Below are 27,444 nucleotides of genomic sequence, written 5' to 3'. Positions count from 1 at the left end.
TGATATTTTCTTCCAGGGATTTTATCCTTTTTTGAATTCTGATAACTTCTGAAAACCACCGTATCCTCTAAAAGTGACTTCAAGGGATCAGCTATGCATATTTGGAGAACTATTTATGTTCATCCACTTTGAACTTACCCCCAGTTACTGTTCCCAGCTTTATCCACTGTGAGAAAAGACCTCATAATTACCAAATGGTGAGGAGACATTTGTAATAGAAAAACCATGTTTGTTGGTTTGCACTCAATTACTTTTCCAAAAAGTTTTAAAATACACTTTGCTTTTTTTGTTTGTTGTTTTTTTTTGTTCCTACTGAGCACTTGTATTGAATTTTCATAAACCTACCCAAGATCTGTTTCCTTAGTGATAACAGCACCATTAAATCTCATCACTGTGCACTGTGTTATCTTTAGGGTGTTTTTTGTCCCATACATTTATCAGCCCTCAAAAGCTAAAATTTTAAGGCCTTCTCAGTCAATGTTGTTGTAAACATCTTCAGTATTTACAACCAATATTTGTTTTGACTGGCAGACTAATTTGGTATTATCATTATATTTTGCCAACTCATTATTCAGTCCCATTACAAAAACCATGTATGGATAGTGGACAAAACAGGTTCCAACACTAATGTCTGTGTGAATCCTCTGGGAACCTAATCCTATTGTGAACACAGATTATTTATTACTACTTTTTTTCCTGTCTTTAAGCTGTCATTAAACCACAAGTGGCCTTTTCCTTTTTATCTGTGATAGCTGAGGTTCTTTATGATTGCTTGGCAGAGGATCTTGAAGAAGCCTTTATCAAATCAGTTACTATTCATTTTGCTTATTTAACATCCTGAGCACCTCCACAGGAGAATTGATGAGATGAATCATACTTTCTTGCCTTGACCCTCATCTTCCTGGCTTTTTTGCACGTGTCCTTATTTCCTTAAGTTTGCCGGGGTGGCTGGTCGGTCAGTCACCTCCCTGCCATCCTTTTGTTCCCTAAACGTACTACTGTTGTACTCCTGCACATAATTTCTAATCCTCTGCTTCTGTGCTGTGACCAGGCCACTGATGTTCTTGTAATCAGGAGGTATTTTATGTAGCAGTACTATCCATTGAACAAGTGGATCTTAAAATGTAAATGAATAGTCCTCTGATGCTGGAACAAGGACACTGGAAGAGAAGAAAAGGATGTAATGTACTATTCAGAAGCCTCATCTCCCAGTTCGAAGTTTATTTTCAAGGGTGTGTGTAAGGCTGTCTCTCAGGCATAAGAAGCCCTGCGTAGCAGTGTTCATTTTTAAAGCTCACTATCATGCGGTTGACACAGCAGCTGACTTTCCTCCAGGACACATCAGTGTCGGGCTCTCCAGTGAAACAATCCTCTGTTGTAATTCCGTGTGGCTTTCAGTTGTCTCCAGCTCGCTTCCTGGCGATGCAGAAGTCTCACATAAACTGGTTTCCTTTTGCCCCAGTCTGATTCCTGGCAGCCCTAGATGAGCTGCAGAGCCTCAGCGCCCCAGCACAGCCTCAGGAAGAAAGTCAAAGTGCCGCTGAGCCAGAGGAAAGCATTTCTGGCTGCTCTAGAGTTCCTGCTGTTTCGTGCCCTGTATGAAAGAGTTTGCAGCCTGTAGTAATCCCAGCAAACAACTCTCAAACAAATGCCTGTGTTCAAACATAAAACATTTTTCCTAAACAGGAGGCAATGAATTTTTACTTTTAAAAGTCCTGGTCACAGAGATAGGATTCAAAACACATGAAGTAAGTGACAGCTTCACCTTAAACACAGCTTTGGGTTCCCTGCATGTGAATTTTTCCTCTTGAATTTGAGAAAGGAGAAACTGCCTGTACTTAGCACATGAGCTGCTGTGCAGGCATCTGTAAAGGCAGAGACAGGCAAGAAGTATAAGATGTGTGGATAGGACTTCAGTATCCAGGATATATTGCATATATAAGGTATTGGAGTAGGTATTAGGCCATAATCCAGCAAACTGAACCATTTCTCTACCTGCAGAATTATAGAAGGGAGTCCAGAGATCAGAAAGTTGAAAGCAGATGCCTTATTTTCTTCTGTGACTTGAAAACATGAGTTTCCTGCTTCTTCTAACTGCATGTCACTAATGTTAATAACAAATGTGCTCCTGTAGTGGATAGGAAGCTGTTTTGTTCTCATAGAACCAGTGCTTTCTCATGAAGAGAGGCTGTCATTAAATTTTAGATGTGAAATAACGAGATAAGTGCAACTAACAATAAAGGGGAAATGGGTCACTTTGGGAAGATCAAGTGGCTGATTACCCTGTAAGAACAGCAGGTTCAATCCAAGCCTGGAGAACTCTGCCAGGTACAACATCACAGACCTTTTTCACTGTTCACTGTGAGGTGTGCATTCTAAGATGTAAATCAGCAGTTCTGTTTTATATACATATATTTATATATTTATATATTTATATATTTATATATTTATATATAAGTATATTTATATATAAGTATATTTATATATAAGTATATTTATCTATACATTTTATATACTTGTATATATATTTTTATATTTGTATATTTATATTTTTAATATTCATTTTTATTTTTATTTTTTATTTATTTGTTCATTTGTAGGAATACAAATGGGAAAGTGCTGTTCATCGCAATTTATCCTCAACTACCCCACTACAGCACTGCCTCATGGAGTAATACTCTAAGGCCAAGGTGGTGTGTAGAAACTCACACTCTTTTCTTGCCCAGAAAAGCCAGCCATAAGTAGCTAGTTCGTTATGAAATATATTTTAGCATTCCTAGAGTACATTGCATTGTTTTCTCCAGCTGATGTCAGCACCTCGCTCGCAGAGAAATGGAAGCAGATCTCAAGTCCTGCTTGAGATACTGCAGTATCTGTGGGCAGCCCTGGGGCAATTTTTCCTGCCAATAGTTTACTCCTTCTATCTCACACTAAATGTCATTTCAGGGAGAAAAGGTGGCAAAGAGACACAAAAATCAATTAACAGAAAAGAAGTGTTGCAGTTCTGCCTGTGAATGCTTACAGAGAAGAGTTTGACTCCTTGAGCTGACTTTGCCAGTTATACTAAGTCCACGCAATCATCAGAAGCAATGTGCAGTATGAATAAGCCTTTAAATAAAGATTCCTGATATCCCAGAGTATTTCAGTATCCATCAAGTCACTGATTGTCATGTTAAATGTGACATGTGGTTATTACACTATAGATATCAGAGTGGACATTTCTGATTTGTTTAAAAAAAACCCCACTAATTCCAGATGTGGTTTTATGAAGGAATCTCCTTTCCTGCATGGATCAGTCACAACATGGGAGCATGGAGTTGGGTTTTCGTCTCATGGGCTGTGCTTCTCTCGAGACTAGCAGCAATTTCAGGTGTGTGCTGGAGCTCCCTCATAGTCCTTGTAAAATGCACAAGGAAGCTTTTATTTTGAAGTACTTTTATGAGATGCATTAGCATGAAGTTCAGTGTTGCTCTATTAACTATTCCAGAAACAGTCTGTAGACTGAGACTGAAATACTTATTAATGCTATTACATAACAACTTAGACTTCTGTAGTACTTCTTGTCTGAGAGGTTGATGGCCAAAGGGGTTTCCTCATCTGAATGACACATTTTTGAAAATAAACAGTGGGTGTCAAGGCAGTCACCAAACAAGGATACAGTCATTTTAAAAGTATGCAAGGAGGGTTACTTCTTTCTTTCGCCATGCACAACTTCAAGCACAGGAGCTTTCAAACACGCATCATAAGACCAGCTAATTCTTGTTGTTTCTTGTTTTATTTGAGTACTATGCAAGTACTGGACTGAAGCCAAAGAATTCAGCCTCAGCACAGGCAGCAGTCATCAGCACCGAGCCTGGGGCAACCCTCTGGCTCTGAAGTTGTGTTTGGACCCTCATGTCTGGGAGGAAAGGAAAGTCATCATTCTGCAACAGAGGCTTCTTATTCTGTACTTTGTGACCTCTGAGATGAGCTGCTGGGAAGCTGGCAGGGCAGCTCTGCCCTCTTGCCTTTCCCTCTGGTGGGGACATGAGAAGGACAGGCAGCCACGGGGGAACTGAGGCTGGTACTCTGCTGTCTGTTACAAGCATATAACTGGGCTTGCTGAGCCCTTAGTGGACTTGTTCACTAGTATATACAGCTTATTTAGGCTCTTGCTGTGGTTTTTGTTTCTTTGGACTGGATTGGAAGCATTACATTTCTCTTAAACTGCTTCCTAGAATTTGGAATTATTGCAAGGAAGAACGCAGAATCCCATTAGCTGAAAAAGTCAATGCAATAGAAAAAGAAATCCTTCTGAATATTTAAGCAGAATGGTATTAAATATCAATACTTGCTTTACATTAGCAACAGCATTTTTTAAATAGAATTGGATCAAAGAACTGTAGATTAATCAAATAAGAACTTCCCAGCACAGAGATATTGTCTCTTTGCAGAAACACTGCACCTGTCATTGACGTTTAAGGGTCTCTGGGGTATTTATCCCTGAAAAGATGGCAGCAGAGTGACTGACACACTGGCTTGGCAAGATGGGGTAGGAATGGGAGCCATCTCTTCCCTGCTGTTCAGGCTCTCTCTGCTCACACCTATGAAGCAATCCTACCTCTCCTCTGCACAGCAAGGCAGAGAGACTCTGCTTAGAGTCTCAGAGAAGACCATGCAGCCATACCTGGAGCAAAAAGCAGCACGTACAGCACTTGCAGGTGCTGTTAATGGTAATAACAGGTAATGGAGGCTTCCAGTCTACAGCATTAATTTTAAATTTCTAGTACCTGGAATTATATTTCTCCATTTTATGGCACTGCACAAGTCTCACATTGATGAGGAATAAAATTCATAAGGTGTAATGAGAACAGATTGCATCGCAGTAAAACTGTGCCCTAAGGGGTTTTGCATGGAGCAAAATTTTCATGAATAATTGAGAACAAGAGCTGTCCTTCCCCTTCTCATGTTTAGGTGACTATATCTGCCCTGTCCTCTGTGAAGAGGCAGGTCCCAGGCAGTGCCATTTCATGGCCCTGCCCTGGTCAGCATCTGTGAGGTGGGGAGTGGGTGAAGTGCTTCATTGTACCTATTTGATGTCATAAGATATTGTTTGCCTCAAAGCTGGAGAACAGGACACAGACAATAATGTCACCACAGGTAGATGTCCAGGTAGAGTTTTGGGAGGTCAGGATCCCCCATGGGTTGAGATGGAGGTTGAGCCCCTTCTGCCTGGGGCTTGCAGCCACTCCAACAGTGCTGTCACCTGCCAGGCCCCAGCTTGACACTGGTCTCATGGGAAAGGGCACGGAGGTGGCAGCATCATTCCTGAGCTGTGGTTCTTAGAAATCACTCATTTCCCATGATTCTTAGAAATCAGCACACTCTAGGGGTGTATTAATCCAAAATATTGGTATTTAAAAATATAATGAAAATTATTTGACTAGGAGGGCATTTTCAGTATATTTTCAACTCAGATTTTCTGCCCACCTGCTGATAAAAATGGCAGTGTTCTGTTTCTGTACATTAATCAAAGAAATAGTGTCTTCTGCTAACTCAGTGGTTGATATGGGAGGATAGAATGCGAGCACATGCCCCTCTGTCTGTTGGAAAAAAAAACCAACAACAACAAAAAAGATGTTGTTATAGCAAGGAACCTGAATAACAGAGAACCTCTCCATCCCCTTTCCCTCTTCCAGGCTGTGGCCAGTTCTTGGTAGCATTGATGTGAGGAACTCTTGGGTTTTGTTTACTGTTGAGTGACTGCTGCTAGGTGTTGTTGAATTTTTTTCATCCCAAGGGCTTTGCTTGTTCCAGTGCTCGTTGTACTGTGCGGTTTTGGAGATTTAGACAGCCCTTCCGTAAACGGACTTTTTCTCAGCAAACAGGGGTATGATTTTTAGAAAACTAAGCGAAGGCACCATCTCCAGAGATGAGTCAACAGCTGGGCAGCGTAGAGCAGAGGAGGAAAAGGTTTTCGGCAGCCCTCAGTACTCTAAAACACGCATTCTCGAGCGTCTTCAACTATTTCTTCTTTGCTTTCTGAAGCAGCCCCTCCGTCCTGGGTAAACTCCAGCCAGCCGGGGGGCTGCCGGGACAGGCTGGGGCTGGGGCAGGCTGTGCGGGGCTGGGGCTGGGACAGGCTGTGCGGGGCTGGGATAGGCTGAAGCTGGGGCAGGCTGTGCGGGGCTGGGACAGGCTGTGCGGGGCTGGGACAGGCTGAAGCTGGGGCAGGCTGTGCGGGGCTGGGGCTGTGTGCCGGGCTGCGGGATCGCTCCGCAGGCTCACTTCCACAGGCTGCTCTGGGAGCGATTGGCCCGCGCGGATCATGTGGGAGAGAGCCGGAATCCCGAGCTGTAGTAGCTCTTGGCACTCCTTTTTCGTTTAAAGCGCTCGCTCCTCGCAGCTCCCTGGGGCTTAGTGCCTCCCTGCTCTCCTTGCCCTGATTCCGATCGGGAGCAGCTCCCGGGACGGCCGGGGCGAGCCGAGGGCAGCGGCGATGTTGAAGCAGGTGCCCCGGGCCGCGGGCACCGCCTGTTTCTACCTGAACGCGGTGTCCCCCGAGGGCCAAGAGCTCTTCTGGCGCTGCGATCCGCCCGCCCGGCGCCCTCCCTACAGGACCAGCAGGATTCTCGCCCGTCACCAGCTGGTGACGAAAATTCAGCAAGGTGAGTTGCTGGCAGGAGCGCTCCGTGGCCCGGCGTTGGCGCAGGGTCTGCAGGTCTGCTCTTTCGTAAGAGAACAGGTTCTAATGCCTCGTGTTTCAGGCTCGTTTCTTGTCTCTATTCCAAACTAATCTGGCTACAGACAGGGTTTGAAATAGTCATTCATACCTCTCTGTTTCCACACACACGCACCGACAACCAGGAGACAAACACTCCTGCACGATTAGAATTTTAACTAAATTACCTTTTAATCATAAACTACTGTGGTATCTTCGGTTCTGAACTTCGTCTTGTCTGACTGTGGGAGCAGTTACTGGCACCTGTGCATCTGCTCTGATCGCTGCAGGTCAAACCTGCTCATGGTAACCCAATTTAAAAAGAAGCTGAAGTCCAGTGCGGCTGGAAGAAGGCAACTGGGATAACATCCTTTGGGAGCAAGTGTGTGTAACTGTCAGGACATTAGAAGATCTTATCCTTAAAAGTCGCATACCCTTAAAAATAATTGCTGACTGGGCTTTCTGCAGCTGCTTAAGCAGTTATCTAAGCAGTCATTACAAATGCATCGATTTGGTTTTTTCTGAATGTCTGTCTATGGCACTAAAGCTAAATGCAGATTGGCCTCAGAACAAATCCTTTGGCCTGTGCACACAATTTAAAATCGTCTTCACAATGTGAATGCAAAGATAAAAACCCTAACCAACTGTACAGATTTTTCCGGATTAAAAAGCAAATCAATACATAGTTTTGTACTGGCCATGCTTTCGTATAGAATCCTGTTTTCAAGAACACCATTTTCCAAAGTGGATGTGGTCCTATATGCAGAAAAATGTCGTGGAAAAAAAAAAAATCCTGATGATAATAGCCACTTTCTGGACGGCTTGAAAAAAGGTGTTTGATTCTGCTGACTAGGGGCAGACATAGAGATAGCATCATTTACTGTCATATCTGGCAAATATCACAGCAATTGGTCAGAGGTTTTGACCAGCAGCAGTTAAATGGAGTGGCTATTTCTGTGTGTTGCTTTCCAGTAAGATTCTTTAGATCTGTGGCTGTCAAACTCTGGCAGAAGTATAGAATATAGTGATGAAATTTTATGGCATTTATAAAGAAAACAATGCATAATTCTTTGGCCACATTTAAAAATATGAAAAAGTTTCTGTGGCAATTAGGAAAATGTGGTTGTTTGCAAGGCAGTCTCAGGAACTGGTCATGTTTGAAGGATACTGGTCCTCACTGCAGCTCTGATTTCAGGAAGGATATTATGTCATTCTGTGTACCCAGTGTATGGCCTGGATTGAATGGAAAGAAACGGTAATTTATTTCTCCACAGGTTTATTTGAAAATGCTTTGGGTGCAGTTCTAGTATCAAGTTAGTGTTCAAACAGCATTAACTGAGGATGTGGTGGATTAACACACCTCTTCTACCTTTCATGGTGCCGTTAACATTCCCTCTTGTACCCTGTAATCTGTCCAGGACAGCCAGGGCTGCCAAAGCTAGCCAGTGGTGCTGAGACTTTGGAGAAGCCTGCATGGTGAGGAGTTTCAAAGTTGTAACATTTCTTCCTGCAGCTTGTTGCATGGATGGTCAGTCTGTGGTCAATGATCTCTGCTCCTCTTTTACAGTTTTCCAACATGTTCTGCACAGAGCTGTGGAAATTATATTGGTATAGTACCTTGATCATATCCTGTATGTTACTGTTCAGTATGTGAAATATTTATGTATTTTGAGTCACTAAGAGTAAATACATCATTAATTCCTTCATTTCTTTTATTGATGTAAGCTGGGGACAGTATCCGCTGTTGGTCAAGTGTCAGTTCATTAGCAGTAAAGAAATTAAGTGTGCAGATCCGTGCTGATTTCTGTCTATAAGCCCATATGTAGGCAGACACACATCTAGTGCAAAACTAAGGTACACATTTTTTTCTACAGTGCCCCAAGCAATGACTAATAATTTTGATACAAATAGTTTTGTTAGCAATACTAAAATACCTAAGCCCAGCTAATATGGCTCAGTTTGAAACCTCCAGTTTACACTCTAGATGAAAAACCTAGATCCATCAATCCCTTCCAAGACTTTCACCAAGTTTTGCTGAGTCAGCATGTTGCCCTCTCTGCATGTTTTGTTCAGACTGTGAGCAGTGCAAGGGCAATGGATCAGTCCCCATCCCCTTCCCAGAGGGTACTGGAAGAGTACTCTAAAATGGGTGGAGTTACCAGTCTGTGCTTTCAGAGGTGGATGAGTTTTGCCCCATTAACAAATGGGATTCATAACTAGCAGAGTGCCACAGAGAAACTTATAAATAATACATTAAAAAGTAGATTAGGAGATGCAAGAGGAGAACCAAAACTTGCTTTCAGTCATCCAGTTGAGGAAAGCATGTAAATCATTATTTAGTTGCTTGAATTTGTATATTTTTGAGTCATACATTTTAAGGCCATTAAGACAAAGTATTTGAGCATAGCTACCCCAATTCTTGTGTTAGCACCTCTCCAATCTAATAATCTCAATTATAGCAAATGTTTAGAAAAAGATCCAGTCTGCATTTGAAGGTTCTTGGAATGGTGAATCCTGCCTTGTTAATTGCTTTGCTGAAAACAGATCTGCCACATGTTTAAGTGCTAAGCTGCCCTGGGGCTTGTTTGAATACCTGCTCTCTACTTCTTACCCAGTTATTTTTCACTTGCTGGTTTTCAGACTGGAGGCACCTAAAGTAGGATTGTTATATCAGGGAAAATTTTTCCTTGGGGAAAGGAATGTTTTACAAAATCACGACATATCCAATTTACAATGTATAAAGCAGTCAGAGCTTCCAGTCCTGGTCAATAATGCAGTGTGATACAAAGTGTTGTACATACTGCTAGCTTTTCAGTCATTAGCTGCCTGTACTGTTCTAAACTCTGCTAATTTATCATATCACAGTACAGCTTTTCTTCCTCCTTGAAAACACATTTGCTAAAGACTATTTCCTTTGTATTTTCCTTTGGTGTTAGCTAAAAATAAGCTAAATGAGTCATTAGAGGAATTATACCATTTAATCATTTCCAAAAAGAAAATCACCACAAGGGAAATGACAGGAACCAGATTGTTATTTCAATCAGATCATACCTTGAAAGTCCTAAATATTTGTTCATGTACACCATCAACTCCTTGAGGCAGAATTATGAGGTGGCCTGTGAATATGAGTAGTAATTATCTGTTTGATTTTAAACAGGTAGTTTCAAGATGTGATCTTTTTGATGATTCCCTTTCCCACATAAACCCGTTAGTTTCCACACTGAAGGGGACACATGCCTCAGCATAAAGGAACGGGGTGTAGCATGCTTGGTCTGAGGTATTTATTCAAACTCTGTATGCAGTAACTGTATGAGAATTCATGAACGATTACTCATGTTTTCTTTAAATAAATAAGATGGTGACTTTCAAGAATTTATATTACATGAGTCACAAAGTTGTTATTTCTTTCACAGTACATGGCCAAACTCAGTGCAGAACAGAAAATATGAAAAGTAGCTGTAGGTAAAAGTAAGGAAGAATTAAGGCCATACCCTGAAAATGTTAAATTGAAATCATTGAATATGCAGTACAGGTAGAGTGTAAGTCAAGGCGAATGAAGCCACATCTGCCCCAGCATAAACAGGCTGCTAAAGAAATGTTCCCTTTCATCTACAGTAAAATTAGATTCTTAGCCTGCATGTTCAATAAGACAATAATATGAAGAAACAAATGAAAATAAGACAAATTCCTATTCTCGGTGAGTGAATTCCTGCCCACAGTGTGTAATGTTCTGTGATTTGTCTCGGTTTATGTCCACAGGCAAGAACAGTTGAGGAAAATTGTTCGGTGGAGCGATATTAAATCAGACTTTCAACTTTTCAAGAAAAATTCTCCATTCAATGCTCAGCAGATGTTTTATACTTTTATGTGTTGCAATTTCAATTTTGATCTTGTATGTCTACTATTACCTTTGGGTCACCTGGATTTGTCTGGTTTGAGCAAGTTTTAGACGTGCAAACAAATTGACTTTTCTGTCTTATAGTCTTTCCTTTGCAGTTAGGTCGAGGTATTTAATTCTTCTCATTTTCTAAGCATGAGTAAAATTTGTGGAAAGTGTTACAGAGGTATATAAGTGACTTGGAAAAAATTATGCAATCCAAGTGACCTAAATTTCAACAAATATTGTACCATAAGAGCTAATATACTCTCATATTCAAAAGGAGAACAGGGAAGTCATGTAGGTGAAAATGTTGCAGTCATGGGCTGCATTAAAAAAAGCCCACATCAAATTCCTGGTATGCACACAGCTGTGGATTACAGGATGAGAAATGGGATACAATTAAAAAATTAAAGTATGAGTGAGTGTGAGTTTGGTCAGTCATACAAAGAGGACAAAATACAGTTGTTCAGGCACCCTGAACCATAGTCTTTCTCATGTTCTGGGTGCTGGCCACTTTACCTGCACATGTTTAAACCTCCCTGACTGAACACAAGAAAGTGAAAGACAAGATTCAGCCTTGGTGGTAACGATGCAAACACCCTCACTTATGTCATCTCTGACCAGTGCTGGTGGTCTACTGCCTCCTGAACCTGTAAGCCAGTTAGTCAGGGCAGCAGCAGTTTGTGCCTACTTTTCAGCCCCCGGTGCCTCATCTTACGGTGGTGCCTCTGTGTCTGTGCTCCAGCCCAGGCACGCAGGAGAGGACAGAACTGTGGCTGGGGTTGCCTGGAGCATCAGGAGGAACATGCTTAGCTGCAGAGCTGCTTTGCAGACCTCAGCTGGGACATGGTCCATCCTCCTCCACTGTCAGATACGGGTGGGGCAGGTGTGTGCTCACAGCAGAGGGATCTTTGGGTTGGTTGCTTCATACACTCTTTAAGGTCCCTTAGAAACTGAGACCCTCTGATGCCTGAGGCTTCTTCATCATCTTTTCTTCCTCATACACTCTTTCTTCGAGTCCTTAGAGCTAGACTTGGAGAAACTAGACTGCTTAAATAAAATAATAGGATTTTTTAAAATACTTTTATTACGTCCTTTTACTCTGAAATGGTTGAAGTATTTGTGTGAAACTTTAACACAAAAAATGTGAGCATCCTTAGAGGTATTTATAAGCTCAGAGTGCCCTAAGATGTGTTTATATTTAAAAAAAAAATTAAATATTGGTCTATAAGAGTGCAGTCCAGCTAATTAAAGTTTTACAAAGCTGTTCTTCATAAACAACAGGACAATTAAAAGGGAGAAACCTTCACTGGGGCCACTATCTGGCAAAAAGGCTCAAAAAGTGAAGATATCTGGAAATACCTGTGTGTGTTTAACTAGAAGTGGACTGTATGGTACTGGAGGTTGGATTCAATAATAATGGCTATTTATTGCCTTAAAGCTTCACAGCCACAACGTGTCAGGGGCACTTCAGCTGACACATGCAGGTTGGACACCAAAAAGTAAATCTTGGCTCTTCTTATGAGTTAAGGGACTTTTGCTCTCAATTTCACTGAAAGCAGGATTTCATCCAAGGTGAAATCTTAAATTGAGGCTTTTTTGAAATTGTGAAATGAACAGTTGTAGTTGTGCTATATATCTTCTGTATTGATGATGGAGGAGACTGAATTTCATATTAACCCCATTGTATAAGTAGAGGCAGTAATATTAAAAGACATTTAGGCCAATAAATGCAAGATTTATGCTCAATGAATGAATGACTAGAGTAATAATAATCAGAAGGGGAATTAGTTTCAATTTAGAAGAAGTGATAAGTCACTGTGGCATATAAAATACTACATGATGTAAGCAAAATGGAAATGACTCACGAAAGTAAATTAATTAAGAGAATATGTACATAGCATTTTGTTACTCAGTTTGTTATATCCGTATTTATGCAGAAATCCTTGAAAATAAAGTGCAGTATTTGTACCATGAGCACTGTAAATGTTAATTTAAAAACTCTGCAGCTTTAGGTTCCAAACAGATATTTTTATTTCTTGGCAATTGATAGTTATGTACTTTTAATTTTTTATTCCTGTGCAAGCTATGTAGTCATTGATAGCATCTTAGCCTCACTCATTTTTTTACCGTACTCCTATCATATGATTTTCTCTGATGCTTAATTGCACTTAAACAAATATATGAGCTGTTTCATATAGGGCATCACATGTGTTTGGATTAGTTCCTAAGGGACTGAGCAAACAGGACCCTTGTTACTAGGTTATTAAACAATTATCTGTAGCTGAGTTTGTTACACCTTTTAATAGCTTCTTTTGAGGGTAAAATGATGAATTCTGTGTCCTGTGAGCTTGATCCGGTACATACTAGTTGTGTAATTTCTTATTTATACTCATTTTATAGATATATAAATGTGAGCAAGTCAGAAAACCCTCATCTTTGTGCCTTGTGGTACTCTTTTTGTTAAAAAACCTGAGGAGTTTCACCTTTCAGGTTCAGTTTCATGGGTCAGCTGAGCACACCATAATACGGTAGGAGAGAGGAAGGCTTGAGCACCTTGAGCTGGACTGTTTAGAAGCAGTTGAAGAGTAGACAGTATGATTCAGAGGACTTGAGAGTATTATGGCTTGGCTGAAAAGGATATGTGTGACTCAGTTTGAAAACATCTTGTGGGTTTTGGCCTCTCATTTGTTACAGGACTGGGTTTAATTCTGCTGGGAGAAAACAATCACTCCATAGCAGTTCAGAACACATGGGATTTTGACTAATACAGACACAGAGATGAACAAAATTTCCTGTCCTTGTGATAAGTTAGGTAAACTCGGCAAAGTAACTTGGTTTAAAATAATGGGCTGTGCAATACGTCTTAAGTAAATACCATCTGCCAGGCATGGAAACTGCCTGCCTGGAACATACCAGACGTTTTGCTTTCCAGTCAAAGCCCTTTGCCAAAGAAGGACTCAGCCCTGCTACTTAACCAGATGAATCTTCCCCTGTGCTAAAAGAGAAAATAATACATCCTAATAATGTCAACTGATATTGTTTTAATGAGCTAGATGTTACAGGCCTTTGGCAATAGTTGTGCTCTTTTTTAATCAGATTGTGGTTAGAGGAGGGTCTGTGCAAGCAAAGTTTTCAGGATTTGGAACCAAAATCTCTATATATTTACTGTCATCTCTCTCCTTTAGTCCCAATGGCCTAAAGGGTATCTGATTTTCCCCCCTTAATGTGTCACTAGTGTCTTTCATGGTTTGTTTATTTTATTGATTATACTGTGCTTGTTTCTAGTCCTCCACCACTTGAATGGTTTAGGAATATGGATAAAAGCCGTAAGTTCAAATCTAAATCTCTAATTTAATTTCAGCTTTTATCCTTAGTCACATACACACACCCATTGGCATCTGGCACCCACCAGACCTGTCATTTGCTGGGAGATTTCTCAGCTTCCTTCCTGGAATCATTTGCAGGAAAATACGGCACCCTCGCCTTTAAGAAAAGGCAATACAGCTTTTACTGCTGAATGGGTTGGGAAGTGAGGATGATGGTACAGCTTTTCCTCCGGTGTAACACTTCTCTGCAAGGAGCTGCTGCTTCTCCAAACCCCCAGCATGTGCTGAACCATGTGGTTTTTCCCTAGATCTCTGACAATGCTTTCCCCTTCCTTACTGCATGTAGACTTTGGGCCAATTACTTCAATGTCCAGTTATCCACATTATTATCCAGAAACTCCTGCTTGCAGATATTAGGTGTTAACACATCATGTTCCTGTGTTGGTGAGCAGTAAAACGTCCCTCTGAGTCTGAGTGGGCGTATCTGTAGTGCGAAATAAAAGAGATGGGAGGTGAGCTTGAAGTACCCCCTGGGCTGCTGAGCAGATCCTCTGGCTCTGTTTTGGGCTTCTCCAGCTGGCTCAGCTCAGACTAAGCCTCAGAGAAGACTAGGGGAAGACTAGGTAGTGAGGACATGAGCTGAGTGATGCCACTTGACCGAAAACCAAGAATCAATCTGTGTTTCATTTAGCAGGGTAATTGTAACCGCTCTTGCTGCTGCCACAGGAGGTGCAAAATTAGGAAAAATCTTGCTCACAAGGTCTAAAGATCCAATATTAAAGTTTCTGTAGTATTATCCCCCAAAAGAGGTAATACAATTTTTAATGCTTGAAGTTTCTGATGGAAGTATGCAAAAGTAAATGTACCTTGTCATGAGGTGCCTTTTCATTCCTGCAAAAATGCAGAAAAAATTCTGTTTAAAAGCCAAGTACTTAAGTAATTTTCATTATATCATACTGTGAAACAGACAGTTCATAGTAGGTAACCACAACCCCATCCTTCTCCTTTTGAAATCAGTATCCCAAATCTGTGTAAGGCCAGAACTTGCAAAAACCATTCCAAGCAATTAGATCATATTGCTGATCCCAATAACTGCAGCATCATTGAGTGTCCTTCCAAAAGACCCAAGATTTGAAAAGGGACCAAAGACATAAGATGACTCTAGACTTGAGAAGGAAGCAGCATCTCTGTCAATGCTCAGCTGGCACAAGGGCAGGACTTGTGTGAAAGGCACAGTCCTTTTCCATCATTTTAGCTTCAGGAAGCACAGAATGTTTTATTTTCCCGAGTCCCCAACTGATACAGGAGTGGGAGTCCGAACATGACAAGTCTCTCAGAGCCACACAGTGTGGCTTTTTCATAACATATCTAGCAAACTTTAATGTCTGCGGGATGAATCTAAGTTATGTGTCTTTAATTGCATCTGATGGTGGCAGCTGAATATCTAATCATTTTGTAACTTCAGAGGTAATGGCTTTCTCTTCCTGCAAACCTTTATCTGAAGGGGATAATGTAAAATCCAAAAGTTAATACTTGGCACAGAAGGTGAGGCAGTAAGTCCCTGACTTCAATTTTTTTTCCTTTTTCTTTTCATTTTTACAGCTATATTTATATTTCTGAGGCCATTTTAAAACTGCCATTCTGTCAGCTTCACTTCGTTAAAAATGTGGCAGTCTGCCTATGTCTTAACCAGAGTTAAGAGGAGTTTCTTGTCTCTTAAATTCAGCAAGCATCAGTCTGTATCTGTCTTGAAAGCTCCTTCCAGATTAACAGACTGAGATATCAGAATACTTTTTCCAAAACTTTATCATTTGAACTGCTGATTCTGCATTTAAACTAGACACCCTTGCCAAAACCTGAGCCACGGCAGCAAAAGCTGCATTTCATACTGCTGCCTGAGTGCTGTAGCCTGGATCAAATAATACAGGCACTAATTCATGGCAGGATTGCTCTATTTTCATCCAGTGCTTTATGCTGAAAGCTGGAGCTGTCTTCATCACAGGGATGGCTGATCAGATGTTGCATCAGTGGTGCTACCTGGGGAGATCCATGGCTGCAGTTCACCCCTGAGACCATCCCTCCCCAGCAGCTTGGAGCCCTGACATCCTCTTTGAAGGGCCGTGGGTGCCAGCAAGAGGTGAAGGGGTGCCCTTGCACTTGCACATAGGGCAGTTGTCAGTTCAGACTAAGAAAGGTTTGTTTACCAGCAGCTTCTGAAGGAAGGAAGAGATTTCCAGTGACATTTTAATTCCCTTTTATGAAGAGCTATTTTTAGACCGTGCTGCTGCCAGTCATATCAAATGCTTTGTGTCTTTTGAATTTTCACTGAACTGCATAATGAGCGTTTCAGCTCCCTGGCACATAATGGCAGTGTTATTTGCTGAAAGTCTTATTATTTCAAGTGGCCGCTTATCTGAAGATCAATTCATTAGTTCTGGCCTGTGAAGTTTAAAAGGAAACAATTGCAGTTGCTAAAGAAAAAATTAAATTACATTTTGTTTCAGTAATACTTATTTTCTCTAATATTGGGTACTGAAAGTCTATTTTAAAACTGACAAAGCAGATGATTCATATTTCAGGGCTGTAATCTGTCCTCTGACATCCATAGCTTTTCAAGATGGGTGAGAGAACTGGACTATCGCTGAGGGAAATTTAGTTCATATTCCATTATTTGGTTTTTCTTTTTAGTCGGAGGGTGCAAACCAGTTTCCACTAGTTTCCAGGTGCTCATGGAAAGCCACCAGCAATGATGGCTGCAAGCAGAGGTCAGTTAGGTCACTCAGCTTAGTTTACTCAGCTAGGTAATTATGTGTTACTCAGAGGTGTCTCAGACCTTTGAAGTTGCATTGTTCTAGAAAGTTCTGTTTTGGACCATTTCTGTGGAAGACTTTGGTTAAGAAAGTTGCTGTATCACTGTTGGACTGTTATTGGGCATGGGGCCTAAAAGTTGTTGTACAAGCAGGAAGGCAGTTCTCACACACCACAAGGTATGATATTATGCAAAAACTGGAGGAAGTCTGTGGTCCAAAGTCCTGGAAAATCCCCCATCTTGAGTCTTCAGTGAGGATCAGTATAAAGCTGTTGGCATTTTCATGGTAGCTCTGCAGAGCCACTGACTCCCACACTGGCAAGGCTTTTTACAGCTCCATGGTGCCTGTGACTGTTTCTGAGAACAGAAAGTTTTCAAAAAAACTGCCAAGACCAATAAAGAGAGCTTCTATCTGAATATACAGTACACAGAATTCCAAGGGTAAGGACACAAGGAGTTGAGTGAGTAGCTTTTCTTGTCCAGAAAAACTTTCCTGTTACCAGAATGCTTTCTTTCTCCTGAGCCATAGAAGCAGTTAAAAATTTTCTGGTTGAAACTATTTCCATATAGCTTGTTTTTTAGAAAACTTATGAAAACCCAAAATTGTAGAATAATTGTCTGTAGCGAATATTCAATAGATATATCCACAATCCATTTAAAGTGAGTCAAAAAAGTGCCACTCATTTTTTAAATGTCTTCCTTATTGACTCTGTAGCAGCTGGAAAACTATAGCAAGTTTTAATTATCTTCAGAAAACAAAAAGCTCCTGCCAACACATGCTGGTTATTATCAGCAGCTGCTGTATGCTGACATACTCTTTCAGCATACATGAGGCTCAGCTGTCCTAAATAATCATAGTAAAATGTAAAATAGATTTATAGTGATGTTAATTTCTTGTTAGATATTTAACTGCTGATGTAATTCATACTGACTTTAGGTCTGCTTCTTTGTTTAAGCTATAAGAAAATTATTTAAAACCAGGATTAATATTTAAGAGGTGCAAATAGCTTGGGCAAGTTTAAAATATTTAACTGTGGTGCTTTTTAACAGTCCACTAAAAATAATGAAATTCCCTGTTGTCATGGTTTTAGCATTTGTATAAGTGTAAAATTTGACTTCCTGCCTTTGAGGTACAATAACTGTAATTTTATAGCAATGAAAAAGTTACAAAATAATTTACAAAATGATTTAAACAAAAATCTCTACATGTCATCCTTTTATTAGTGGAAGTGGTGATCTTTATGGCAGTATGACAGTGGCAGTTGTCAAATCAGATGCTGCAATTCTGTTTATTCTGTAATTTAGCAGGTTTTTTGTTTGTTTGTTTGGGGGTTTTTTTGGTTGTGTTTTTTTTTTTAATGGCACTAATGTCCTCTTCAGTCTGAGACACCAGTAAATACATGTGACATTTATGCTTCAGAAACATTTAGAAGGACACATAGGTATGGTAGATTTTTTTTTCAATGTATCTTGAGCCTGCATCTTCTCTAAAATGGAAAATTTATGATTAACTCGATTTTCCATTACCTTATATTCTCTGTGATCTATATTAATTTTGCACTGAAAAAGTGCAAAGGATATCAGCCAATCTGTAACATGTGTTGTTGGCACTAAGGCATTTTTTGATCACATGAGAGATTGACAGAGATTTGATGGTTTCCATTCTGAGGCTTAACCTGGAGGGAAATGTTGCATTCAGTGGATTGGACTCTTGACATTTTAAGTTCTTTAATATGGATTAAAAATATGCATGAGACTCCACATAGTTCTATTTCACTGAAATGACTATTGACTTTTGGACTTGAGTTTTCACCAAGTCTGTTTTTAATCAAACTTCAGTCTACTGAAGTACAGTTCAGGTTCCAGTTTTAAGTAGGACTCAGGTGACATTCATTTAGGCTGTGTCCATATGGTTACACAACTTCACACCTGCTGGGTAAGGCACATATTCCTTTGCTGTCTTAGAGACCCAGAGTTCAGATCCCCAGTAGAGAAAAACACTATGCTGAAACAAAATTGCTCTAGTTTGCATAAAAATATTACATGCAGGAGCATCACAGTAGCACCACTAAGTGCAAGAAATAATCCTGTAGTCTCGCATTCAGAAACCATGGTTTCTCGTTTGATATGTCTGCTTCACTGAAACATCCTAAATCCTCCAAAACTTCAATGTACGAGAGCTGCCCAGGCAACAAGACTGAGAACTTTACAGAATCACAGAATAATTTAGGTTGGAAGAGACATTGGGGGGTCATCCAGTCCACCTCCTGCTCAGAGCAGAGACAGTTGGATCAGGTTGCTCAGGACTTCGTCAGGTTTATTCTGAGTTCTCCAAGGACTGATACGCAACTTCCACATGTGCTCTGGGCAACTTGTGATGTTATTTGACACCTTCATGGTGAATTTTCTTCTCTCTTATGTCTAATTGGATTTAAAATTCTGCAACCTTGTTTCTGTTGCCTTTCATCATACAGTTGTGTACTCTAAAAAGATCCTGGCTTCGCTTTCCTGTTAAGTAGATGAAGCCATCAATTAGCTCTCCTAGCCTTTCCTTCTGAAGGTTAACAAACCCAGCTCTGCTGGTCTTTCCTTCTGTGTCAAGTGCTTCAGCCCTCTGCAGGGCTTGGTGTGATATGCCCATGATGTCCTTGTGCTAGGGAACCCCAAAATGAGCAGAGCAGCCTGTAGTTTCACAAGTGAGGGTAACAAAAAAGCAATCATGTACCTTGACCTGCTGGCTACATTCTTCCTAATGCACTAGCCTAGTGTGAGGGTGGTATCATTGGCCAAAAGGGCAAATTTATGTACAGTTGGTTGCCAATAGAACCCTGAAGGACTTTTCTGCAAGAGCTGTGCTTGTCCAGTTAGCCCCAGTCTGTCTGGTTGCAGAGGGTTATTCCATCCCAGATGCAGGATTTTACATTTGCTTATGTGGAATGTCTGAGGTTCCCATCAGCCAATTCCTCCAGCCTGTCAAGGTCACTTTGAAGAGAAGCTCTCCAGCATCTCAACCACTCCTCCATGGTTTGGTATCATCCACAAATTTGCTGAGAGTGCACTTTATTCCATCATCCAGATTGTTATTAAAGACATTAAACAGTATCAGCTCAGTATCATTGTCTCAGGGATACCAATAGTAACCAACAACTAGCTGGACTTTGTACTGCTGAGCACAAACTGTGAGACCAGTGGTCCAGTGATTTGTCTCACCATTTGTCATCCATGTAATCTATCATTCACTTTCCCCCTTTGTCTGTAACGATGCTATAAGGTGAGAGACCAAGTTAAAGATAAGCCTCCTTGTTCTGTCTCCTTCCCTAACTAGTCTCTAGCAGCCCATGGGTTGTGGTGTACTTGATGCTGTGTCTTATTAATCTGCCTCTCAAGGCATCAACCCAAGTTCAAGATCTTGCCCACATTGCTATGGCATAAGCAACAGTAAACCTTTTTCACTTGTAACTTCTGTCAACTTCAATTTTATATAAATTAATAACTATACGTCAGCACAGATAATTGAACCAGGACCTCCAATTTAATTGATCTGTGCCACAAGCACTATGCTATAGAGTCAGTCTCAGTAGACCTTCCAGTTCTGTAGCATACATGGTATTGGATTCATAAATTATGGAATGAAACTAACCTGTGGTTCTGCAGTCTTTAAAAAGAAAATAGGATGAAAGCAGAGAAAAATAAACTGACTTTGTAGCTTTGTTTATTTGTGATTTGTCGTGGTGAGCTGTTGATGTATATTTAGTAAAGTCCAATGAGTTGATGCCATTTGAATTAAGTTGTTTTATCCCAGCTGAGGAGCTGCAGATTAGTCTCAGGAAATTTGCAGCAAAGAAGAGATTCAGGGTGAGATAAGAGGAGAGCAGCAGGTCTGCTCCACTCTTCCCAGTGACTTTATTTCCAATGTACAGCGTGAGGTGAGGCCACATCTGCAGAGCAACTGAACAACCCACAACGGAGATAAAATATAAGACAAATGAGGAGTAAGGAGACAGACAAGGTAGGTAGGTCACTGTTGTCACTAATGCAGGAGATAGAGGAGTCCACCAGAAATATCCAGGATGCTGAATCAGAAGTTGTTTTTCACCCCAGCTTCTGAGTCTTAGTCTTGCCCCAGGCAACGGATAGCTGTATTTAAACTGCCATTATCTATCCAGGATTACAAATATGACTCAGGTAAAAGAGGGCAAGTAAATGCAGGTCTACTGCAGGGATGTACACATAAGAAAATGAATCTACACAGGTTTTTAGTCCTATGAAGACAGAAGAGTGTGGAGACAAAAATAGGCATTTAGTTATTGTTATCTACTTTTTTAATATCATCTGTGCCAATTCCTATCAGTAGAGGAAGAAAAAAAATCCCAGAAAACAAACGTATTTTAAAAATTGCTTACTCTTTCTAGGAAACATTTAAAAGGCCAAAAACCATTACAGATATTTCTATATGATCAGGGTAACTAGACTGCAGGAATTAGCTTAGCCAGATAGGTAGTTTTGCAGGCTTTAATAATAAAGTAAACCACTCATTTAAAAAAAAACAAAACAAGCAAACAAAAACAAAAAAAAAAAAAACAAAAAAAAAAAAAAAAAAAAACAAAAACAAAAAAAAAAAAAAAAAAAAAAAAAAAAAAAAAAAAAAACAGCACCAAAAAACTAAAAGTGTGCTTCTGAAGTACTGGCTTTAAAATACTTTGACTTTAGAAAGCCTGAAGGACTTCAGATTATAAGGAGTCCACTGTGATTCTGTATCTGGAAAACCTAGAAGACTTTACTTGTCTCTTCTTAATTGGTATGTTTTATTCCACATCAAAAACTAAAAAGTTCCCACTGGCTAGCAGAAATAATTAAGCTTACCCTTTTTTATAAGTGGTGCTTGGAAGTAAAGTATGACCTTAAAGATGCATTTTTTTGAATCTCCCTGACCCTCCTCCTCAGACCATTTGAAACCTTTGAGGTAAGCAGAAGTGACAGGTGTTGAGCAGTCTTAGAAATCTCTGGTAGCATCTCTGTAAATTGGAATCTGTAGCTGTTACTGCAATTTGAAGATCAGAAGATGGACACAGCAAAGCTCAGAAATTTTGTTGGAGTATAGATGACAGCAGAGCAGCAAAACCAGAGTCAGAGTTCCAGAGTCCCCAACACTGTCTTCAAGTACACTAGATCACACTGCCTTGCCAGAATAGAAAGACACACAAAAGGCATACTGGCACTGCAATACTACTGTTTATTTCATGGGGCCTTTCACCTACAGCTCTTTCTAAAGGAATTGGCAAGGGTACAGGTCTGGCAGTAGCAAGGCAACAGATGTGGCACCAGTGAGGTGCCTAACATCTCTGCGCATCAGAGAGAAGGTACAAGTCAGGGCCAGTAGCTGGCATAGAGCCCCCTGGGGGAAATCCTTGACCTTACGTAAAAACTACACCACATAACACCTCTTATAGCTGAGCTGAAACTCTAACCAAAGTTATCTCCATTGAAGACCTGAATGAAATTTCTTGTGCTGGCAACAGTATGGGTTGGTGTCTCAAAGTGAGTAGGGCAGGGCCAGGGGCTTGTTTCTGCAGCATTGGGTAACCTCGGTGCTGCTCTGGAGAAGTGGGCAGCTCACTGCTCAGCTCTGGCTCTGGGCATTGTCACTGCACATGTAATCCAGATGAAATGCACATTCTTGCCAAAAGGGCTGGTTTTGTTTCCGGCCACTTCCCTCCTTTGGATTGAGGCTGGTAAAAGTGTGACTACAGGATGACTTGTTCAGGTCATTGGCCCCAAAGATTGTGCTTGTATGGTTTTATTACAAGGTAGGTGGTAAGAATGTGTAGTGAGGAATGGGACAGCTCTGTTTAGTGTCAATCAGCAGTGTTAGTAAATTAAAAGCAAAGACTGTAGCTGTACAAGCAATGCAGAGAAAGGCAAAAAAGCAGCTGGGTGTATTGGATTTGTTTGCACATTTCTAACGTGTCCTTATGTCATAACTCAGCAGAATTATTTTAAATAGACATTTTAGAGTATCTTAGTTTGAAATCTAATTAAAATATGGCAAGGTTATGCACGGAACATATTTTGAATTGTTGTTCACATTTGTTTACAAGAGTCCTGGATAAAATCCCTTTTTCCCTTGCCTGGATTGTACTGCCTTTGTTATCTGTGGTCCACTGATATTTGCAACTCTCTTGATTGCTATTGGAGAGCAGTTATTAACAGGGTGTTTTCATTCTTAACAAAAGTTCCCTAGAAACTGGCAGGGCTAAAGGATTTAAAGGTCTCATTCTGAAATGCAGATCATATCTTTTTATTAAGAATTTCTTTGTGAATATTGGAAATGTAGAGTTGACATTTCGAGAGAGATCAGCACAAGCAAAGCACACAGTGCTTAGGACGAGAAAAGCCAGATTCTTCTGGCATTATTCATAAAGAGAAATATTGGGACCTCATGTGAATCAGCAGGTAGGAGGCTGCAATGTGCCTGTAATATCATTGTGCTCTTTGAGCATGTTTGGGAAATGCAGAGGTTCAGAACAGGTCTAAGCTCTTGATTTAATTGCTTATCTATCTACTAGTCTGATTTTTCTCCTCTATTTGCTTTACTTTCTTGCCTTATCACTCTCTACCATAAGAAATAACAACACAGATTTTGGCCCTATGTTTTGCATCTGCCTACAGAGATAACTTTCCTTAACTGCCATTTTCATTTTGGTATTTTCCCCTTCCTTATCACACTACGCACATGCTCCCTCCTCCAAATCTGCTAAGAAAGTATGCTAGCAATGTGCCTTTACATGTTTGACAGAACTCTAGCATGCATAAGATCACTGATTATTAAAAAAAAGCTGTCTAAACAAAATCTTCCTCTTTTCTTTAACTTTGTGTACATTTTTGTAGTTTATATGCACATTTTAATTTGGCTGCACAGAGTCTGCTTGCCCCTTTCACCCTTTTTTCTTCTCATTTTACCTCCCTACTTTATAAACAAAATGGAAATAGAAATATGCCTGTAAGCTTATAATTTCAAAAAAAAAAAATCATGGATCTGGAATGTTTTTATTATAAATCAACTGTAGTTAAAAATACAAGTTTTATATTTGAGAGCCTTCGTTGCTGCACATTTACAAATCAGAGATGAACACTCATCTGCAGACATGAGCAAAAATAGCACGTTCCCAAATGGTATCATCTGGGGAGGCTGTAGTACAAATTCCCTGGCAGCTGAGAAAGCAGGATGGAGTGCAAGACAGCACTAACAGGGCTTCTGTGATAGAGGGGAACTCATCATGGCCCTCTAGAAGTCCCCTTGGGGGCCATGTGCTTTCCTTGGCAACAGCTTGACCCTACAGGGACACTACTAGACTGGAATCAGGAAAATTTCCTAGTTTTGTAGTGCTATGGTGATTTACTTCATTCAAGGTGTTCTCAGATCTTTTCCCTTTAGACAAGTGTGGCTTCTTGTCCATAGCTTGTTCAAGAATGGACCATACCCATAGGAGTGTGGCTGCTTGGGAACCCCACACTGCCACATCACACATTTGAGTGCATCCTCCCATAATTATAGTTATTTAGGCACTGTAATAATACATGTAGAATTAAAAGCTCACTGAAGGTAAACTGTATTAAGGATTCACGTCTACCCAATGTATGTTCTAAGACACTTGCAGTGCAACTCAATTCAGCTCTACAAACACATAATATATGCTCAGTATGTCCTAAATGACTGCCAGGTTCTGGGGAGAAGATGACACTCATCTATGCAAGAAACTCTCTACTGCTGACTTCGCCCATGAGAATTTTGGAAGCGCTCCAGCAACAATGCATCCATCAGTCACCTGAAGAGTTTATTGCCAGTTCCACCTAAGGATGTCCCAGCTCAGACCCATGCAGGAGAGCTCTGCCCTGTGGACACTCAAGGACAGCACTTCAGGCAGTGTATCACAGCAGGCTCTTAGGGCCTTAGACCTTTCAGTAAATCATGTGGCAGTTTATTGTGGGGCACTGTGGCTGTCCCTGTTAAGCTTTTGGGTAACTCAGTAACTTAAAGACCTTTGGCTGTGCACACTCTCCCTTGGTTTTGTTATAGCTATGGCCAGGTGCAGAGCCATGCACGGAGATGGATTGTTTGTTCTGCAGTGGGTTGTGCCATCTTTGCAACATGGTGTAGATCCAGTCTAGGAGGTATTTGTGGGGTATTACAAAATGGCTTGTGACCCAAGACAGGAATGGTGAGATAACGAGCACTAAGGGACCACTGGGACAGCAGCTGTTGCCTGTTGCAATCCCTCTGGTACAGCTGCATGCAGACAGGAATGTCTGGCACGGAGGGAGTGCACCAGTGGGGGGATTACATGGAGATTAAGACAACCATCAAGTAGTTTTGCATAAGACTCTTGAGGTTAGCCAGAGGCAACCATGCAGATGCAAGTTTTGAACACCATCCCAGCCCAGAAGTTAGAAGTCATCACTACACTGTCACAGGCTCAGAGTGGCTGCCTTGGTGTTAGAAGTCAATAAGCAGTGACCCTGTGGGAATTTTAAAGAAGACCCAGGTATGATGAACTAGTGGCAAGTATGTAAGGTACTATTTGCCTCAAGAATAGTTAGTTTAGGTGAGTTGGGTTGATGGTGGCAATATTTTCTGGCCTTGAGGAGGACATCAGCAGAAGGGATTGCAGATGTAAGGTGTCCCCAAAAGCAGGTGGCTGAGGTTCTGCTAGCAGTGTGTGTGGTGCTGACATGCCCAGGAAGTCTGGCATTTACCTGCTTTAGGAGAAGGATTCTCCTTTTGCTCTGAAGAGAATAATTCTGTGCCTGCAGTTACCTACTGCTTTTGTGTATGAAACTGCATCATGGTATGATAGCAACCAGAGGAATAAACTGCTATCACTGTTTTGGTTGGCACGTTTGTCTAACTGAAGGCTAGGTGGTGGTGCCTACAAAGGTGCCAGTGTGCTCAGTGTCTTCAAATGCACCCAGAAATTGCAGTGTTCCTCACTGCAGCTGCTCAGTACCACTATAGGACAGGGTGCATGATGTCACCATTGTTTATTTTTACACTGTTTATGTGTCCCTGTTTGAGACTGAAATATGGTTAAAAACTATAGATACAGGCCTGTGCCTCTTCTTTCTTAGCTAAGCTCTCAGAGACTGGTATAGTTAAGGGTCATAATATTTAATTTAAAAGTAGGTAAGCATTAAAATACCAACATTCCAAGTGTCCTCATAACAATTAAGTGGCACAGAATAGGCAAGAAAATTGGGAAGTGCGGTGTCCTTTGTAAGCTGAGCATCATGCAGTGAGCGATAATGGAAGGGGAGTCTCCAGCAGGGACACTGCCATCAAACACAGAGTCTGTAGAGACAGGAACTCTGCATTAAAGCCTGTCCTAATTTGTCTGATCAAAGCTTCCTGTCAGATTCAAGTGCAGACCTTCTCCACCTAGGCTCTTTGTAGGACAATGTATGTGTGGTGGGGGGAGTGTTCAAGAGCCTGTTCAACAAGTGCCAAGTGCGATTTGTTTGATGCCAAACCTGCTGTGTGAGGTTGGATGTATGTGCCAATGTCAAATATCTTAATCTGAGCCCTGAGTACTGATATAACTCGTTTCTCAGATGCACTGTCAAAGTTAGGCAGTGTATGAGTTCAACAAGGCTTGTGGCTTACAGTGTCTTTTTAAGGAGTACCATTACATTGCATATTAACTGCCTCAGCAGTGTCCTTATTAAAAATTTAGCTTGCTATTTCCACAGTAAACAAGATGCTGCTTGCTTTGCAATAGATAACACAAACTAGTTCTTGAACACCAGCCCCAGCAAAGACTTATTTGTGGTGAGTTTGCACATCAGGGTTCAGCTTTGTGCAGATTTTCTTTGGCTTAATAAGGATTGAATTTGTGCCGAAGCCTTTTCTTTAGTGAGCCACTAAGAGGCTCTCTTTCCATTACCCTGCTGCCTATTTTCACAAAACTTGTAAGAGTTTAATACCTTTGAGCCATCTGTCTCTCTTTCAAATCAGCCAATTCATTCAAAAGTTATTGGTGGAAGTGATAAGGAGCCTGACACACAAAGGGAGACAGACCAAAAACACAAAGCCTGGCCATGTCAGTGGCATTTCCTTAGGAAATCAGTCTGAACATAGATTGCAGCAAAAAAATCTTACAAAAAGACTTTGTGGACTAGATCTGTCTCATATCAGTTCCTCCAAGTTTTGAATTAAAAATTGGCTTATAAAATAGGTAGAAGAAAATTTCACCCTATAAATGGGAGTGTTCTCCTATTCTTCAAATGCGGTATGAAAGAAAGCCCAAAACAAGGCCTGAGATCAAGAAGTGACATTTTTTCAAAAAGCACTGCTCAGTTAGAGGAACTGTCCAGCTGTGGCAGTGGGATTTGCTCAGAAGCCTGCACCTAGTGGCCATGGACGTCTGACTTGCCAGTTCACAGGCTTCTTCTGCAAGGCCATTTTTTACATTTCGTGTTGTCATATCTGTCTCGGAGCTCTGGCATTACCTGTCGAGTTCAAATCTGCTCACATTGAGTAGGTCTCTTAAATCAGCCTATGTCAGCTCAGGGAACAGTGCTATTTGCATTGCAGCCACAGTACCATTGCTTCAGGCTTCCAATAGTCATTTGACAAAATAACTTTAGTGCTTCCGAAAGCTTACGGTAAGGGCTCTAACCCTTATCTTCATGCACTGTGTAGAGTTCCACCCAAACAAAGGAGGTTATATTG

General features: G+C 40.9%; 1 protein-coding gene across 7 annotated transcripts in view; it reads left to right on the top strand.

Annotated features, from left to right (window-relative positions):
- STARD13 (StAR related lipid transfer domain containing 13) overlaps positions 1–27,444 on the top strand; it is a 288,293-nt gene that overhangs the window by 169,519 nt on the left and 91,330 nt on the right. The window contains exon 1 of one of the 7 annotated variants that reach the window (XM_066175994.1): positions 6,479–6,647. The exons of the other annotated variants lie outside the window; for them this stretch is intronic. Within the exon in view, the coding sequence (XP_066032091.1) occupies positions 6,479–6,647 (169 nt within the window). Of the gene's footprint in view, positions 1–6,478; positions 6,648–27,444 lie in introns of those variants that run through there. 7 annotated transcript variants of the gene reach the window in all.

Source organism: Chamaea fasciata, unplaced genomic scaffold (genome assembly GCF_029207755.1).
Source record: "Chamaea fasciata isolate MVZ Bird 193981 ecotype frontalis unplaced genomic scaffold, bChaFas1.0.hap1 SCAF_2, whole genome shotgun sequence".
Classification (NCBI taxonomy): Eukaryota; Metazoa; Chordata; class Aves; order Passeriformes; family Sylviidae; genus Chamaea; species Chamaea fasciata.
The sequence above is the reverse complement of the archived record's forward strand: the minus strand, read 5'-3'. Positions and strand labels throughout refer to the sequence as shown.